General features: G+C 35.1%; 1 protein-coding gene across 1 annotated transcript in view; it reads right to left on the reverse strand.

Annotated features, from left to right (window-relative positions):
- Positions 1-383: 383 nt before the first annotated feature.
- LOC135834421 (vesicular glutamate transporter 1-like) overlaps positions 384-16,049 on the reverse strand; it is a 34,880-nt gene continuing 19,214 nt past the window's right edge. Inside the window, exons 3-10 of the mRNA XM_065348294.1 lie at positions 8,198-8,431; positions 7,993-8,080; positions 7,670-7,890; positions 7,450-7,596; positions 7,220-7,352; positions 6,959-7,114; positions 1,409-1,494; positions 384-1,318 (exon numbers count right to left, since the gene is read on the reverse strand). Of these exons, the coding sequence (XP_065204366.1) occupies positions 1,124-1,318; positions 1,409-1,494; positions 6,959-7,114; positions 7,220-7,352; positions 7,450-7,596; positions 7,670-7,890; positions 7,993-8,080; positions 8,198-8,431 (1,260 nt within the window). The 3' untranslated portion in view covers positions 384-1,123. The remainder of the gene's footprint in view (positions 1,319-1,408; positions 1,495-6,958; positions 7,115-7,219; positions 7,353-7,449; positions 7,597-7,669; positions 7,891-7,992; positions 8,081-8,197; positions 8,432-16,049) is intronic.

Here is a 16,049-nt window from a genome sequence, read left to right on the forward strand (position 1 = left end):
TAAGTAGGCACCTGCCCTACCTGCTACATAACTAATTCATGTATCGATATTCTAATAAAAAAACGATTTCCTTGCTTCCGCGTTTAGGTGAATAATTAAATTTGCATACGTATTTTTACACATGCTAGGTATTTACCTACCTATTTACTTATTCAATAATATAGCTAAATTAGATTAAAAATATCTGAATAGGTTAATCAATTTCCAGCAAGGCGATAAGAGGGCCTATACCCTTCTGTAATCTGTATTTGATGATAACTCATTTGTTTACTACCACCTATTAATTTTACTTAAATTAATGAGATGATGATTAATACATGTTCAGATTTCACCTAATATTTGTTATATAAGCCAAGTTAATTGGAAGTATTCATTTTCATATGTACGTGATTTAGACAAATATTTATTGTAGCATAACACAGACACAGCATAGGTCCAATTAAAAAATTGGTCTGATTAAAAAAAATGTACATACAAAAAATTAATATCACATAAACGTAATCTTAAAACATGACAGCATTTTTTTTTTTTAATTACACATTATAGAGACATTGTACGATTTCGTGATTTGTTTCACTCAATGCATTAAGTACCTTATGTACTTCAAAAACGAAAAAAAAAAATTAAAAATTGAAAAAAGGTCTTTTAGAAAATTTGATAAGAGATATTTCAATTATTCATAAAAAGACTAGATAACGCTTATGTAAAGGTAGGAATCATTTCAAGAAATCCCCCTTCCCCTTATCCCCTTTCAAAGTTAACGTATCGTGATTCGCAAATCACTAGTTTTTTATTTACTAGGTATACCTACTCGTATTTACAAAATAATTTCAATTCATTATTTTTAGGAACGCAATGAAAGGAAATTATAAGACTAATTAGCCAGCTAATGAGGTATGGAGTTATGGCTTTTATAGATTATCGAATTTTGGATATTATCTCGAGTGCAATAAATATTATGTACCTACTTTTACAAAAATGTTTTCAAATAATTCTACGTATAGTATATAGTGGATGGCGGTCTCCGCATGCTTATCAGAACTGAGTAGAAATTTGATTCGAATTAAATATCGTTTTAATTGGTAAATTATCTAAATGTTTTACACTGATTTCGAGGGCGAGCTCATTTGAAAATCATCTTGTTTCCATTTTCGTGATTTTTCAATAGTTTTTTGTCCGGTTTCTCTACGTCAGTTTGTTGTGTTGCGTAATTCCAAGGCTGTACTTCGGATTGGCTGAAAATCATGAATAATATGCCAGGAACGATGTTAATACATCCGATAATCACGAATACCATGTTCCATTCTCGGATACCTCTCTGAAATACATATTAAAGTTGCATATTCGTGTGTTAAAATGGAATTTGATTCAATGAAAATCCAAGAGTACCTAGGTATTTTTTACTTACGCCTTTGTGAGCTATTAAAGTGATCACTAGAGGTGACAGGTAACCGGCAGATGATGTTATGAATCCTTGTATTCCGTGTAAAATAGCTGTAAAGTTATACAAAAATTTCAGGAAAATTCAAAATCAAAATATAAGCAAAATAGAATTTTAAAAACATGCTTACAAAAAATTTAAAAAAAAATTAAAAATTGAAGAAATGAAATTTTCAAGTTCGATTTTCAGTAGGTAAATTTAGAGGGTCAATTTGAGACATTTAAGAGATGAAATCGAAAAAAATAAGTTGATATTCGTATTCAGCACTCCCAAAAGCCTGGTAAACCATACGTCACACGATTTTTTTAACTTTCAGAGAATTCTGAGAGGAGGGATCGAGGGCATTAGAAAAGCTCATTGTTGGTGGAGAAATCAGCTAAAATTCATATTCAAGGCTCTCGAAAACTTGTTAAATGATATGTCACACACGATTAGCTTTTTTTTTCACGTTTTGACCAAAATTTTGAGGCTCCTTATCCCCCATCCTCCCACTCCTTTCCTACTCCCTCAGTTTTGCGAATCTCATCAGTCATCACAATAAGATTCATCGATGTTAATATTCCTAAATTTTTTTCAAATTTTCAAGCTATCGCTTCAAAATTTGACATGTTTTTGAAAATGTAGCTTTCCATAAAAAGCTAAAATTTGGAAAATATTTTAGAAATCGGTTTCAATTATCTTTAGAATACTGCAAACAGAATTTCTTCCAGTCCCGAGTAATAAAACTCCAAATTTGGACATCATGATAAGAAATTTCAACCGTTTAAAGAAACACCCCCACTTGCCTGAGGGAAAATTTTCGGAGGAGGGGGCGATGATGGCGATATTTTGAGCGAATTCGGAAGACATACACCCAGAGATGGACTGATTTGACCTAAGATGACCTTATTTTGATATTTTGACCAGACATTATTGTCAAGGGAGCAGGAGAGTTTATAGTGATCAAATCCATAAAAATGAGCCAATATTGTGAATTCAACATCAGTTGAGATCTCATTCTGAAAAAAAGGTGGAGGAATGGCCTTGATAGAACATTTTTATCATTTTTTTACCCATAAAAAATGAACGAGATCGAAAGACAAGATTACGAAAACTGAATTTTTTTATCGATTTGATATACAGTATGACACAAAAAGTAGTGCCCAGTGACTTTTATTTCTAAGGGGAAAGAGCTATAGAGATTAATGAAGCGGCGTTGACCCGATGTGCAAGCGTGTCCGTAAAAATCGGACACAACGGTATACAAATCCAGTAAAACGGACATTTTGTGTCTGTTTTCAAAACAATACGCATTGTGTAGTGAAAAGCAGACACTATGTGACTGTAAAACCGGTAAAACGTTCACAATGTGACCGCCTGCTGATGAAATGGTTGCCTATACTCGTAGTCTCGTACCATGCTACATGGTACGAATGTATAAGTTGCACATTTTTTTTGTGTTATTAATAAAGTGAAATAGCCGGGGGGAGGAGAATTCAAAGAGGGGAGTATAGGCTTACCACCTAAACTGTTAATATTCAAAATTAGTCGGCAAAATAGTCAATTTGCCAACAAAATCATCGATCTACCCTAAAAATTCTTAATTATGTTTTTTAGGCCTCGAGTAAAGTAATATAGATCTGATCTATATTACTTTAGCCTCGAGCTTTGGCCCTCGCTTTGCTTGGGCTAAATTGTTCTTTTCAATTTTTCAAATTGTGCTTGAAAGTTGAAAAGTATTTTCATTCATACTTTTTAAATTGTCACTGGTGGAACACTGGCTTTTCACATAAAAAATAACAAATTTTCAAAAGCTTTTGCCCTCGCTTTGCTCGGATCAATTTCATTTTCTTCTTCACGCTTAAAATTTCAAAAATCCAAAATTTAAAAAATATCAAGATCAAAAAAACCGAATTCTTAGATTAAAATTGGTGTTGTTCCATCACCATCATCTTCAGAGTTACAAATTGAAGAAACTTACGAGTAGGTATAATAGAATTTGAAAATTGTGGAGATCAGAAAAATAGATTTTTTAAAATTAAAATTGATGTTTACTTCCCGAATCACAAATTCTTCAAAACTTTTTCCCTCGCTCGCTTCACTTGGGCTATTCAAGACACTTATCTCAAAAATTTTCAAAATTCTAAAATTAAAAAGAAAATTCCTGCAATACTTACTCTTTGTATTCAAACCATTTGAAAAGTGCAAATTTTTAGTTTTTTCATGAACAGAGTTAGGTACTAAATTGCGCTCTGATGAAAAAATGTAAAATAAAACATGCAAATGATCGTTTTTTCAATTTTGGAACCAATGTTTTCATAAAGTTTTGCTCTCACTTCACTCAAGCAGTAATATTGCCTTTTCCCAATGACATAATTGTTCATTTTGAAGGATTTTTGAAAAATTACCTAAAATTTCGTTTTTTTCTGTGTCTAAAAACCTGGCCCCCTACACGCCACTGGTGTTCAGCACACTATAATTTTGATTTTGTCAGATAACCCATAATTTTATTTTATTTTTTTTCAAAAAAATAGTTCATCTTCATAAACCCATCACACACTGCTCAAACACGCATCAATAAATTTGAAAAATTATTCGCTACACATTCATATGTTTTGGGGAATAAATTGGTCAAAATTGATGAAAAAAAATTATCTACTTTAATGAGGCTCGATTGGCATATATGCACAATTTGATACCTATTTCTAAACCTTCAACAGTGGTGTACTCCTATAATTGAAGTTGTGAAACATCCCTTACACGCGCGGGGTAGAGAAAACCAGCAGCAACTGAACCAAGTAAACATCCAAGAGAAAGTGGAGACGCAGAGAAAACCGGTTCTGTCACTATACATTTCTGAGCAACAACCCTCCGAAACACATTACAGTACAGGCTACAGGCTAGGTTTTGGTATGGAATTCATCTTATTGTTGTTGTCCCACACACACAAAAGAATATTTTCTTTTGTTAGGCTACATGATGAGAACTACTGTGGTGGAATACGCATTTTGCCTATACACGTTTGCATTAGGAGAAACACAAAAAAACGGACACAATGTGTCTGAAAAAACCGGAATAAACAGACACAAGCAGTCACAAATCCGCGGACACAGCAGACACATTGTGTCGACGTTTTTGCACATCGGGGAGTAGGGAAAAATAAAGGCTTTCAAAAGCGACCTTGAAAATTTCCGGCCATGCACACTTGCACAGGGTGTCCACGTCCACAAATTGAAAAACCGGTTTGGTCGAAAAATTCAAACTGGTTTTTATTGGCGCAATGTTTCCTACGCACTCAGGCTTCAAAAGCGTGATATGGATTTTTTGAAACCGGTTCATTAATTTGCAACCAGTTAACAAAAAATACCCAAAACTTGTAGATAGAGTGAAAAGCTTGGAACAAAAGTTGTGGAGTGTGAAAAATTACACAATTCTGTCTAATCACATTTTGAAACTGGTTCATTGGTTCGCACTTGGCAACCAGTTTTTGACACTAATCTCAAAACTGAAGATATAGAAAAAAGCTTGAAACAAAAGTTGTGGGGCGTGAAAAATTGAACCATTTTCGCAGATCGGATTTTGAAACCAGTTCATAATTTGCAACCAGTTTTCAAAAATCACCTAAAAATTGGAGATGGAGAAAAAAGTTTGAAACAAAAGTTGTAGAGCGTGAAAAATTACACAATTGTGTTCAATCTCATTTTGAAACCGGTTCATTGGTAAATTGAACCATTTTCGCTTATCGGATTTTGAAACCAGTTCATAATTTGCAATCAGTTATCAAAATTCATCTAAAATTTCTAGATCGAGAAAAAAGCTTGAAACAAAAGTTGTAGAAAGTGAAAAATTACACAATTGTGTTCATTCACATTTCAAAACCGGTTCATTGGTTTGCATTCAGCAACCAGTTTTTGACAATCACCTAAAAATTGGGAATACAGAAAAAAGTTTGAAACATGAGTTGTTCAAGTGTGAAAAACTGAACCATTTCTGCAGATCATATTTTGAAACCGGTTCATTAAAACGCAGAATGCCATCAAAAGTTACCTGGTTGCAAGTTGATTTGCAATTTTCAAAATCCGATCAGCAAAAATGGCTCAATTTTCCACGCTCTACAGCTTCTGTTTCAAGCTTTTTTCTCATCTTCAATGTGATTGAACACAATTGTGTAATTTTTTAGCCTCTATACCTACAACTTTTGTTTCAAGCATTCTTCTCGATCTTGAATTTTTAGGTGATTTTTGATAACTGGTTGCAAATTATATGAACTTGTTTCAAAATACGATCCGAGAAAATGGCTTCATTTTCCACGCACTACAACTTTTGTTTCAAGCTTTTTTCTCGATCTCCAAATTTTGGGTGGTTTTTGATAACTGGTTGCAAATTAATGAACCAGTTTCAAAATCAAATCAGCGAAAATGGTTCAATTTTTCACGCTCCACAACTTCAGTTTCAAGCTTTTTTCTCTATCTTCAGTTTTGAGATGAGTGTCAAAAACTGAAACTGGTCGCCAAATGCGAACCAATGAACCGGTTTCAAAATGTGATTGTGGACAGAATTGTGTAATTTCTCACGCTCTACAACTTTTGTCCCAAGCTTTTTTCTCTATCTACAATTTTTGGGTATTTTTTGTTAACTGGTTTCAAATTAATGAACCGGTTTAAAAAATTTGTATCACGTTTTTGTCGCCTTAGTGTGTAGAATACATTGCGCGAATAAAAACCAGTTTGAATTTTTTGACCAAACCAGTTTTATAATTTGTGGACACCCAGTGCATGGGCCCACAATTTTCAAGGGTGCTTTTAAAAGCCCTCATTTTTCCCTACTCAACGCCGCTTCATTCATCTCTCTAGCTCTTTCCCTATAGAAATAAAAGCCACTGGGAACTACTTTTGTGTCATACTGTGTGTAGAATGATCTAGTAACACCTAAGAGTGGGGGAGATATTTCTAAATTTCCCTCTTCGATTTAAATGAAACCAAGCTAGATCAAAAGATCATCTTCTGAAACTCTGCAACCAGAATTTTCAAAACTGAAATTCATTTTTAAATTTTTAATGAATTTTTAAAAATTTTAAAGTTCTAAAAATCTATTTTTATTGAGATTATTTTGGATTTTTCATGAAATACATACGTATTTTTTTCAAATAAAATGAATCCTTGTATTTAAATATGTAATTCAATTCCACCTCCCCTTTTCAAAAACTATCATGTTCTGACCCTTTAGGAGCCCTCATGAAAAATTAAACTTTCACCTTGAATATTTGCTTTCAAGCTTTTCAAATTTATTTTGAGATATGAGCCTTTAAAGTTTGTCTCTTCCAAAAAAAGAAACGAGGCTTAACTCACTCCTCCCCCCCACCGTATAAATTTTCTGGACCATAGAAAGGAACTCATCATTGATGAAAATCGTTCAAAATAGAATAAGATCATCTTTCTCACCTTTCATTGCACTCTTGCATAATTCAACACTTAATTCGAATCAAGTACACTTATTGGTAGCTTAAAAATCATATTTATTCAAAAAAAAGAAACTTACCGCAGAAATTAGGACTGAGATCAATAACGTTGGGAGCTATGCCAGACAGACTGGCTCCATGTAGCATCACAGCCAAGGTCAATAAACTTAAAATGTACACACTGTTACAACCACCAAAAGCTAACGCAGCGAACATCGAGCCCGCAATTATGGTATCTATGAAAATGAATATTTTGGGAATTAGTATAATGCAAATGAGAACCTAAAATATTAAACATCATTCGTAGATTTTCAAGAAAAATTAGATTGATGACGACTCACTGAAAAAAGCTGCAAACTTTCTAGTATTTGTTCTAGAGAGAATGTGTCTATGTAATAAGAAATCTGTCAAGTATCCAAAAACTATGGCGAATAAGGTTTCCAAAATGTATGGTAAACTAGACAGCATACCCATCTGTGTCGAGAGAAAATATTTCATTATTTCAAATTGTAAGTATCTAAAAGCTTTTGCTATTGCTACAGAAACACAAGTAAAAAACAAAATAAATTACTTTGTGAGCTGCAAATCCGTGAATTTCTGTCAAATACGCTGGAATGTAAAGTGTGAAAGTGAATATGGTCCACATTGAAGCGAATTGACATAAAGTGTTGACTATTATAGGAGTTGATGTCAGAATAGCTCTCCATGGTATAGGAAGCTACATAAAGTGAAAAAAAGTCAGGTGTTGGAAAACAATATTTTGAAAATTTAATGTGGTATAAATTAATTACCTTCTTTTTTGAAATAGAATTTCCTATTTCTTTCTCAATGTATTTCACTTCTTCGGGAGAAATATAAGGATGCTCTTGAGGACTATCGTAAATGATGAAATGCCATGCCACACACCACATTGTGGCTATAGCTGAGGTTACGTAAAACACAGCTCTCCATCCCAATAAATGTATCACCCAACCGTGCAGAAAGTAAGAAAATGCAGTTCCAGTGTATAAACCTGTAAATTTTTAATCGAATACTTAATTTCATCTTGGATAAATTTATCGAGATACAGAAATGATAATAAATAAATATTCAGAGTTCATCAATCTTCACATACCTGCCATGACAGTTGAAAATTTCCCTCTTTCATTCGGTGGCACCCACTTTGATATCAGCATGTTTGCTGAGTTGCCTATAGCTGCACCCTGTATACAAATTTTCGAATATTAATTCAAACTGATTTTATTGATCAACTTGATCAGAAATCATAATCGTTTGCCAATGTGGGTTTTAACAAACAGGCCAACTATCAGATTACTTACCCCAAAAATACCCTGTAGTACTCTGAGCATAATTAAGACTTTGATACCGAGTCCAGCTCCAAATGGTATCATTAAACTAACCACAGCCATTATTAAGTTTGACAAAGTGAAGGTAATTTTTCCACCATATCTTTGGCACATCATTCCACCTAGCAATTGGGCTGGTCCCATAAACCATGTGAAACTGCTTCTCAGAACATTCACCTCGTCGGAGGTCCATTCAAATTCACCTCGCTGTAAAAAAAAATGATTTTTTTTAGACTCGTAAATACATTTAAAAATATATATATTTTTAGAACTTGAAAAAAATATTACGTAGGTAGATCCAAGTGTATTAATAGAGATTTTATTTTAATAATTTTTTATTACTCCGTGTTAAATAAGTAGGTAGCTATACCTATATGAAAAGTAGGTATAATCCAATAGGCAATTTTAACGATGAAATAGATACATTGTATGTATTATACAAATAATGTAGACCAATATTCAAATTAATCTACCTATGTCAATATTGCGCAAGATGGCGAGATGATTCGTGACCAGAACGTCAACCTTCTCTCAACACTTACACCATGTGATTGAAACCGTTAATTTTTTTCAACCAAAGTTGAATTCAAAGATGGTGAAAAGATAAAAATTTTATTAACTTGATACGCATTTACATGATTGGCTCAATGTAATTATTTTGTTTATGTGTATTGGGCATATTTATCTACCTGCCTATGTAAATTAACCAACTGATTTTAATAGTAAGCAGACAGATGTAAGCATTTGAAAAATTTATGATAATGGCAAACAAACCCAAACGTTAATTTAAATTATTATAGGTACCCCAACCTTTCCCTTATTCCTATTTTAATCGCAAATTTTATCATTTTTGTTGCATTTCATGTGTCAATATATTTCATTTTTGTCACGTTTACGAGTACATAGGTACATACATAAACTAGTTAATGAGTAGTGTACAAAATTGTTTAAAATTATTCATTTGGAATCGGTTCAATATTCGATTTTTTCACATGTTTGGTATCCTGAAAACGCAATGTAATTTTATGTTGATTTTATCGTTCCATCATATGTACCTACCTACAAATCACAGAGCAATTAAAAAATTCTATCCCTCACTCAATGTAAGGTTCAGCATAGGTAATAAATTTATTCTTTCTGTTTTTGGCTCGAAATTCATAATCTCACAATAAGAGCCTCCCCCCCCCCCGAAAAAACCTACCGAATCATATTCTATGTAAAATTTTATGTAGCACATTGCGCAATCGAAAAAACATAAAATTCTCAAGAAATGCATACTTACGAGTGATTCTTTTATGGCAAATTGCAGGAATATGCTGAGAATTTTTGAAAAAAAAATGTTGTCACTATCATTGAGGCCTCGAGGCTTAAATACACCTATCCTACGACACGAGAAAAAAAAATCCAAAAAAAAAGTGACCAGGGTTACTTTCAAGATCAGGTCCTCGATGCTTAAAAAAACGCATTGAAAATTTGAAATCATCCGAATAGTGCAAACACACAAAAAAAGTATTACAGTTACCTACCGAAAATGATCAAAAATTGGTAAATTTTAATGGAAGTTGCCTAACAAAATGCACGAGAAAAGCCTAAAATACGTCAGAATGCAGTAAAAGAAATCAAAAAACGGATTTTAAAATTAAAATTACCAAAAATTATCTAGATACTAAAAAGTGGTGAAATTATGGTAAAATTTTGATAACCTGTTAAAATAATGTAAGATGACCAAAAAAAGCAACCAAATCACTAAAAATTACCAAAAAAATGTGAACTTTTTTATTTTTTATTTTTTTTGGGTATTTCTTAAAAAGCTTTGATTTTAATCAAAATTACAAAAAAATCCCGTTTTTTAAAAATCAAAATTCCTCATCAACCATTCCGTTTCCAGCAATTCTGACCTTGATCCCGAAAAATCCTGAATAACTATCGAGATCCTGATACAAGGGATCGGGTTCTAGGTTTCTGTTTCGGTCCAGGCTCCAAGTTCATTGAAAATAGGTAATCGAGATCTTTCAAAGTCAGGAATCTATCAGGATAAGGTTTGGAGCACTATCTCTGTTCAATGTCAATAAATGCGTTAAGGAAGTGACACAGCTTTGACCGATTTTACACAAATTTTTCCGTAAATGGTCTCAGTCGATTCAAAATTGTACATTTTTCAAACTTTGAATTCTGAAACCATTGGAGAGATGAAATCTGCATTTTACGGATTTTGGTGAATTTTTGAAAAACCAATTTGGCTCAAAAATGAAATAAATTCGAAATTTCGGCAAAGTGACCTAGAAAGCTGAAATTTGTTACAAACCCTATTTTCAACTCCCAAAATGTATTGGAGACGATTTCGAACCGTTTTGAGCACTTCTGGAATTTCCAGCAGATTTTTGGAAATTGGAATTTCCACAAAATGTTACCGAATGAAGTTGAAAAACTGAAATTCACTTTATACCCTAATTTTGACATGATGAGGCAATTAAAAAAGATTTCAAGACATTCTGGAGCCTCCAGTATTTTTTTGAAAATGTCAGATTTTCAAAAATTACAAAAAAAATTGTACAAATTAACTTAAGGTCGTATAAAATGCACTAAGTGCTTTGCTTATTAATGACCTAGGTACTTGATCGATTACGGATCGTTTTCATAAAATTGGTTTCTGTCCAAAACCGTTAATTCATATTTTAAAATTTGAAAAAATAAAATTTATTTCAAAGAATTGATGTGGTAATTGGTCTCAATTGGTCAAGTGAGTCTCCAACAAGCACCTATCCCGTTTACTTATGCTAAAATTGATTTTGATAGGTTTTATGGAACTATTTTGAAAACCTGGAATTTCCAAAATATAACTGTAGGCTCCAGCTAACAACTCTAAACCACTTCCAATGGATTCAGCATGTTGAAATTAAGGTATACTTACAGTAAATTTAAACTTTCGAATTTTATCGGGTAAAATTTCGTTAAAAACTTCCATAATTCAAAAATCTGCTGGAAGCTCCAGAACTGCTTGAAAAGATTCTAGACCATTTTTCAATCGATTTGGAGGATTGAATATGGAAAGTTTACTTACAAAATTTCAACTCTCTAATTTACTTTTTTTTTAAATTTTCCCCTTTCTTGATCAAAATTTGATTTTTAAAAATTCCCCTAAAAATTGGAGAACTCAGTTTAGCACCTTAAATTTTGACTGGTGATGTATTCCTGTATAATAGTTTAATTTTTCTGTCGATTAGATATCTACTTCTCTTGTGAGAAATGTGAATTTTTTTCAAATTTGCAACTCCTGTTCACATTGATTTAAATTTTTTCAAACCGATTTCAAGGTCATTGTTGAGATAAAAAAAAAGTCGTAGCAGTCTGCCGCTACGTAAGAGCCAAATTTTTGTGCCAGAAACATTGAGAGCTGTTGAACTACTCGCACCCTCGCTTCGCTCCTGTGTTTCGCCTGTTTTTGGGGGGGACTTTGTCCCCCCTGCACCCCCGTTGGGCTTTGCCCACCTACCTCCTGTGCATGCTTTATTTCATGTTCTGCGCTTTTCTTGAACTACTCACACCCTCGCTTTGCTTCTGTGCTTCGCCTGCATGTGGGGGGACGTTGTCCCCCCTGCACCCCCCTTGAGCTTCGCCCAACTCTCTCCTTCCGCTGTTTCCTTCTTCGGTTTGTGGGGAGACGTTATCCCCCCTACACCCCCCTTGGGTTTCGCCCACCTACCTCTGTCCATGCTTTTTTTCATGTTCTGCACTTCTCTTGGACTACTCGCACCCTCGCTTCGCTCCCGTGCTTCGCCTGCATGTGGGGGACGTTGTCCCCCCTGTACCCCCTTGGGCTTCGCACAACTCTCTTTTTCCTCCTTCAAAAAATGTGGTAACAAACCAGTCTTGACCCTGATTTAGGTAAAATGGGGTTGGAAGGCCGAAACCGGCAAAAGGCACTTCGGGTTCATCCTCCCAATGTACTGTGAAAATTTGGACCCCCCCCCCTAAGTCAATTTGGAGGGCCTGTAAGCTTGGCTAAACGTCAAAAAACACATTTGACCCTGGAAAGGGGTCAAATAGGGTTGCAAGGTTGGACCCTCTAGGTCAATTTGGAAGGGCTGTAGGCTTGGCTAAATGTCAAAATTTTCAAGAAACACGTATAATTGATGAAAAAATCCACTTTTTTGACTCTGGAGAGGGGTCAAATGGGGTTGGAAGGTTGAAACCTGCAAAAGGCACTTCCGTACATCCTCCCAATGTACTGTGAAAATTTTAACCCTCTAGGTCAATTTGAAGGGGCTGTAGGTGTGGCTAAATGTCAAAAAACATGCAAAAATCCACTTTTTTGACCCTGGAGAGGGGTCAAGTGGGGTAAGAAGGTTGAAACCTGCAAAAGGCACTTCCGGTACATTCTCCCAATGCACTGTGAAAATTTGGACCCTCTAGGTCAATTTGGAGGGGCTGTAGGCTTGGCCAAACGTCAAAATTGTCAAAAAACCCGTATAATTGATAAAAAACTCCACTTTTTTGACCCTGGAGAGGGGTCTAATGAGGTTGGAAGGTTGAAACCTGCAAAAGGCACTTCGGGTACATCCTCTCAATGTAGTGTGAAAATTTGGACCCTCTAGGTAAATATGGAGGGGCTGTAGGCTTGGCTAAACGTCAAAAAACACGCAAAAATCCACTTTTTTGACCCTGGAGAGGGGTCAAATGGGGTTGGAAGGTTGAAACCTGCTAAAAGCACTCAAGGGGCACCCTCTCATTGTATGCTGAAAATTTGGACTCCTGCGGTCAATTTTAGGGGTGAGGGGGTCAAAAATAGGGGTCAAATGTGGTTTTGCCCACCTTAATCAGAGTGGGGATGACCTAGGAAACTGAAATTTGGATATGTTGATCACAATAAGAGTACTGACCAATGGTATAATTTTGGACTCTTTTCATCTTTTTGGAGTCATATTATGCCCCTCCAAAAAGATGACCTTTCTGTAAAAATGGGGTTGGAAGGTTTAAACATGCAAAAGGCACTTCGGGTACATCCTCCCATTGTACTGTGAAAATTTGGACCCTCTAGGTCAATTTGGAGGGGCTGTAGGCTTGGCTAAATGTTGAAATTTTCAAAAAAACACGGTAAATGGATGAAAAAATCCACTTTTTTGACCCTGGAGAGGGGTCAAATAGGGTTGGAAGGTTGAAACCTGCAAAAGGCACTCCGGGTACATCCTCCCAATGTACTGTGAAAATTTGGACCCTCTAGGTCAATTTGGAGGGGCTGTAGGCTTGACTAAACGTCAAAAAACACGCAAAAATCCACTTTTTTGACCCTGGAGAGGGGTCAAATAGGGTTGGAAGGTTGAAACCTGCAAAAAGCACTCAAGGGGCACCCTCTCATTGTATGCTGAAAATTTGGACTCCTAAGGTCAATTTTAGGGGTGAGGGGGTCAAAAATAAGGGTAAAATGTGGTTTTTCTCACTTAAAATGGGGTGGGGATGACCTAGGAAGCTGAAATTTGGATATGTTGATCACAATGGAGGTATTGACCTATGGTATGATTTTGGACCTTTTTCGTTCATTTGGGGCCATATTATGCCCCTCCAAAAAAATGACCTTTCTGTAATTTTGAACTTTGACCCTCCCCACTGCAGGGGTCAACTCTAGCTCCCAAAAGAACCCTATTGTCCAAGTTTTATCCCATTTCATTCATTAGAACGTCTCTTGATTCAAAAAGTAAAAAAATTCAAGTTTCGGTGAAACTTCTATACATAGTCGTTGGACGGTAGTCTGGCATCCAAGAATATATACGGGAGACTGGCATCCCTATGTCAGTGTTGCACTTTTTCAACTTTGAAGGCACAGTTATGTTTTATTTTATCAACTGAAGACTTATATTCACTTACGAAGTTCAGGTATGCAGAAAATAATTTTGCTGGTAATGTGGCTTCTGGTGTGTAAACGACTTTGTGGCATCATGCGATGTTGCCAAAAAGATTGATGCCAGGTTACCATATATATTTCGTGAAGCCACTTTACCACATATACACGTGATGCCAGGTTACCGCATATACTTCATGATGTCATTTTACCACATATACTTCATGATGTCACGTTACCACATATACTGGTGATGCCGGGTTACCCTATATACTTCATGAAGCCACTTTACCACGTATACGAGTGATGCCAAATTACCTCATATATTTTTGATGCCTCAGCCATAATCAATCTCCTACGACTCGTGATCTAGAGTTTCTATCTCAAATCGAATGCGTCAGTTCAAATAAAATACTTCAAAATTAGGTCAAAAGCTGTCTAATTTTATTCAACAGTTTAGTTAATGTTACTTATTCGAGTGATTTTGCGAGAATTTGTATTTTTTTTTTTTCAGTATTTGACCAATCACAGAAATTTTTTAATCAGACTTTCGCATTTGAATCGAGATAGAAAAGCTTTGACAGGTGTGTAAAGGTCATTCGACGACCCTTACGAGTGATTTGAATTTTTCAGACCCCTTTAAATCGAACTTGCACATTTCATTCGATATGGAAATGCTTTTCACATACCTACGTAAAGCTCATTTAAAAGATCAGTAACTAGGTATGCCGAAGTGACACTACAAAAAATTAAAATATTCGCAAAAACCGTCGAATGACCTTTTCACACCTGTCATTAGCGTTCTCTTGTACTAAGAAATGCGAAAGTTTGATAAAAAGCCGTCCGAATGCATTCGAAAGTAGGTTATTGTATTCAAAAGCGCGATATAGTTCGAGAAAAACACTAAGAATTTTCGCAATGGTCGATAAACAACTGCTAAGCAAAAATTTGATTAAATGGACTCTAAAAAATTTAAAAAGCAGGTCCGAAATCTTTTAAACCGCACAAAGGTAGGTCGAAAGAGCAGGCCAAAATTCATCACAATTTTAAGTGCTAAAGTGCCTTTATCGATTTCTGGTGAATTTGCAAAAATCATATTTTGGCCAAAAATGTGAGAAAAATGACCTAAAAAAGCTGAAATTTGGGACATACTCTGTTTTCGACCTGCCAAATCGATTGGAAACTGTTTGAAGTCGTCTTGAGCAGTTCTGGAACCTCCAGCAGATTTTTGGAATTCGAAATTCTTACAAACTTTCATCAAATGGAGTTGAAAAGCCGAAATTCATTCTGCAAACTAATTTCAATACGCCACGAAGTCGACTGCAAGCGGATTTCAAGTCGTTTTGGAGCTCCCAGCGACTTTTTGAAAATTACTCGAGCCTCCAGTAGATTTTTGAAACTTGAAATTTCCCCAAAATTTCATCAAATGGAGATGAAAAGCCGAAATTAACTCTGCACTCAAATTTTAACACCCTCTGAAGACGACTTCAGGTGGGTTCAAGTCATTTTGGAGCCTCCAGTGACTTTTTTAAAATTACTGGATTCTCCACCAGATTTTTGAAACTTGAAATTATCCATCAAAATGGAGTTGGAAAGCCGAAATACTCTGCCTAATTTCAATACAGTATCAAGTCGACTGCATGGTGGTTTCAAAAGATTTTGAATCTTCCAGCTACATTTAGGAAATTTAAATTTTCCTATAAACGCCATGAAATCTTTCAAGAATTCGCTGGAGGCTCCAAAATGACTTGAACCCACCTGAAGTCGTCTTCAGAGGGTGTTAAAATTTGAGTGCAGAGTTAATTTCGGCTTTTCATCTCCATTTGATGAAATTTTGGGGAAATTTCAAGTTTTAAAAATCTACTGGAAGCTCGAGTAGTTTTCAAAAAGTCGCTGGAGGCTCCAAAACGACTTGAAATCCGCTTGCAGTCGACTTCGTAGCATATTGAGAACTGCTCAAAACGACTCCAAACAGTTTCCAATCGATTT

The sequence above is a fragment of the Planococcus citri genome, chromosome 2, assembly GCF_950023065.1.
Source record: "Planococcus citri chromosome 2, ihPlaCitr1.1, whole genome shotgun sequence".
Lineage (NCBI taxonomy): Eukaryota > Metazoa > Arthropoda > Insecta > Hemiptera > Pseudococcidae > Planococcus > Planococcus citri.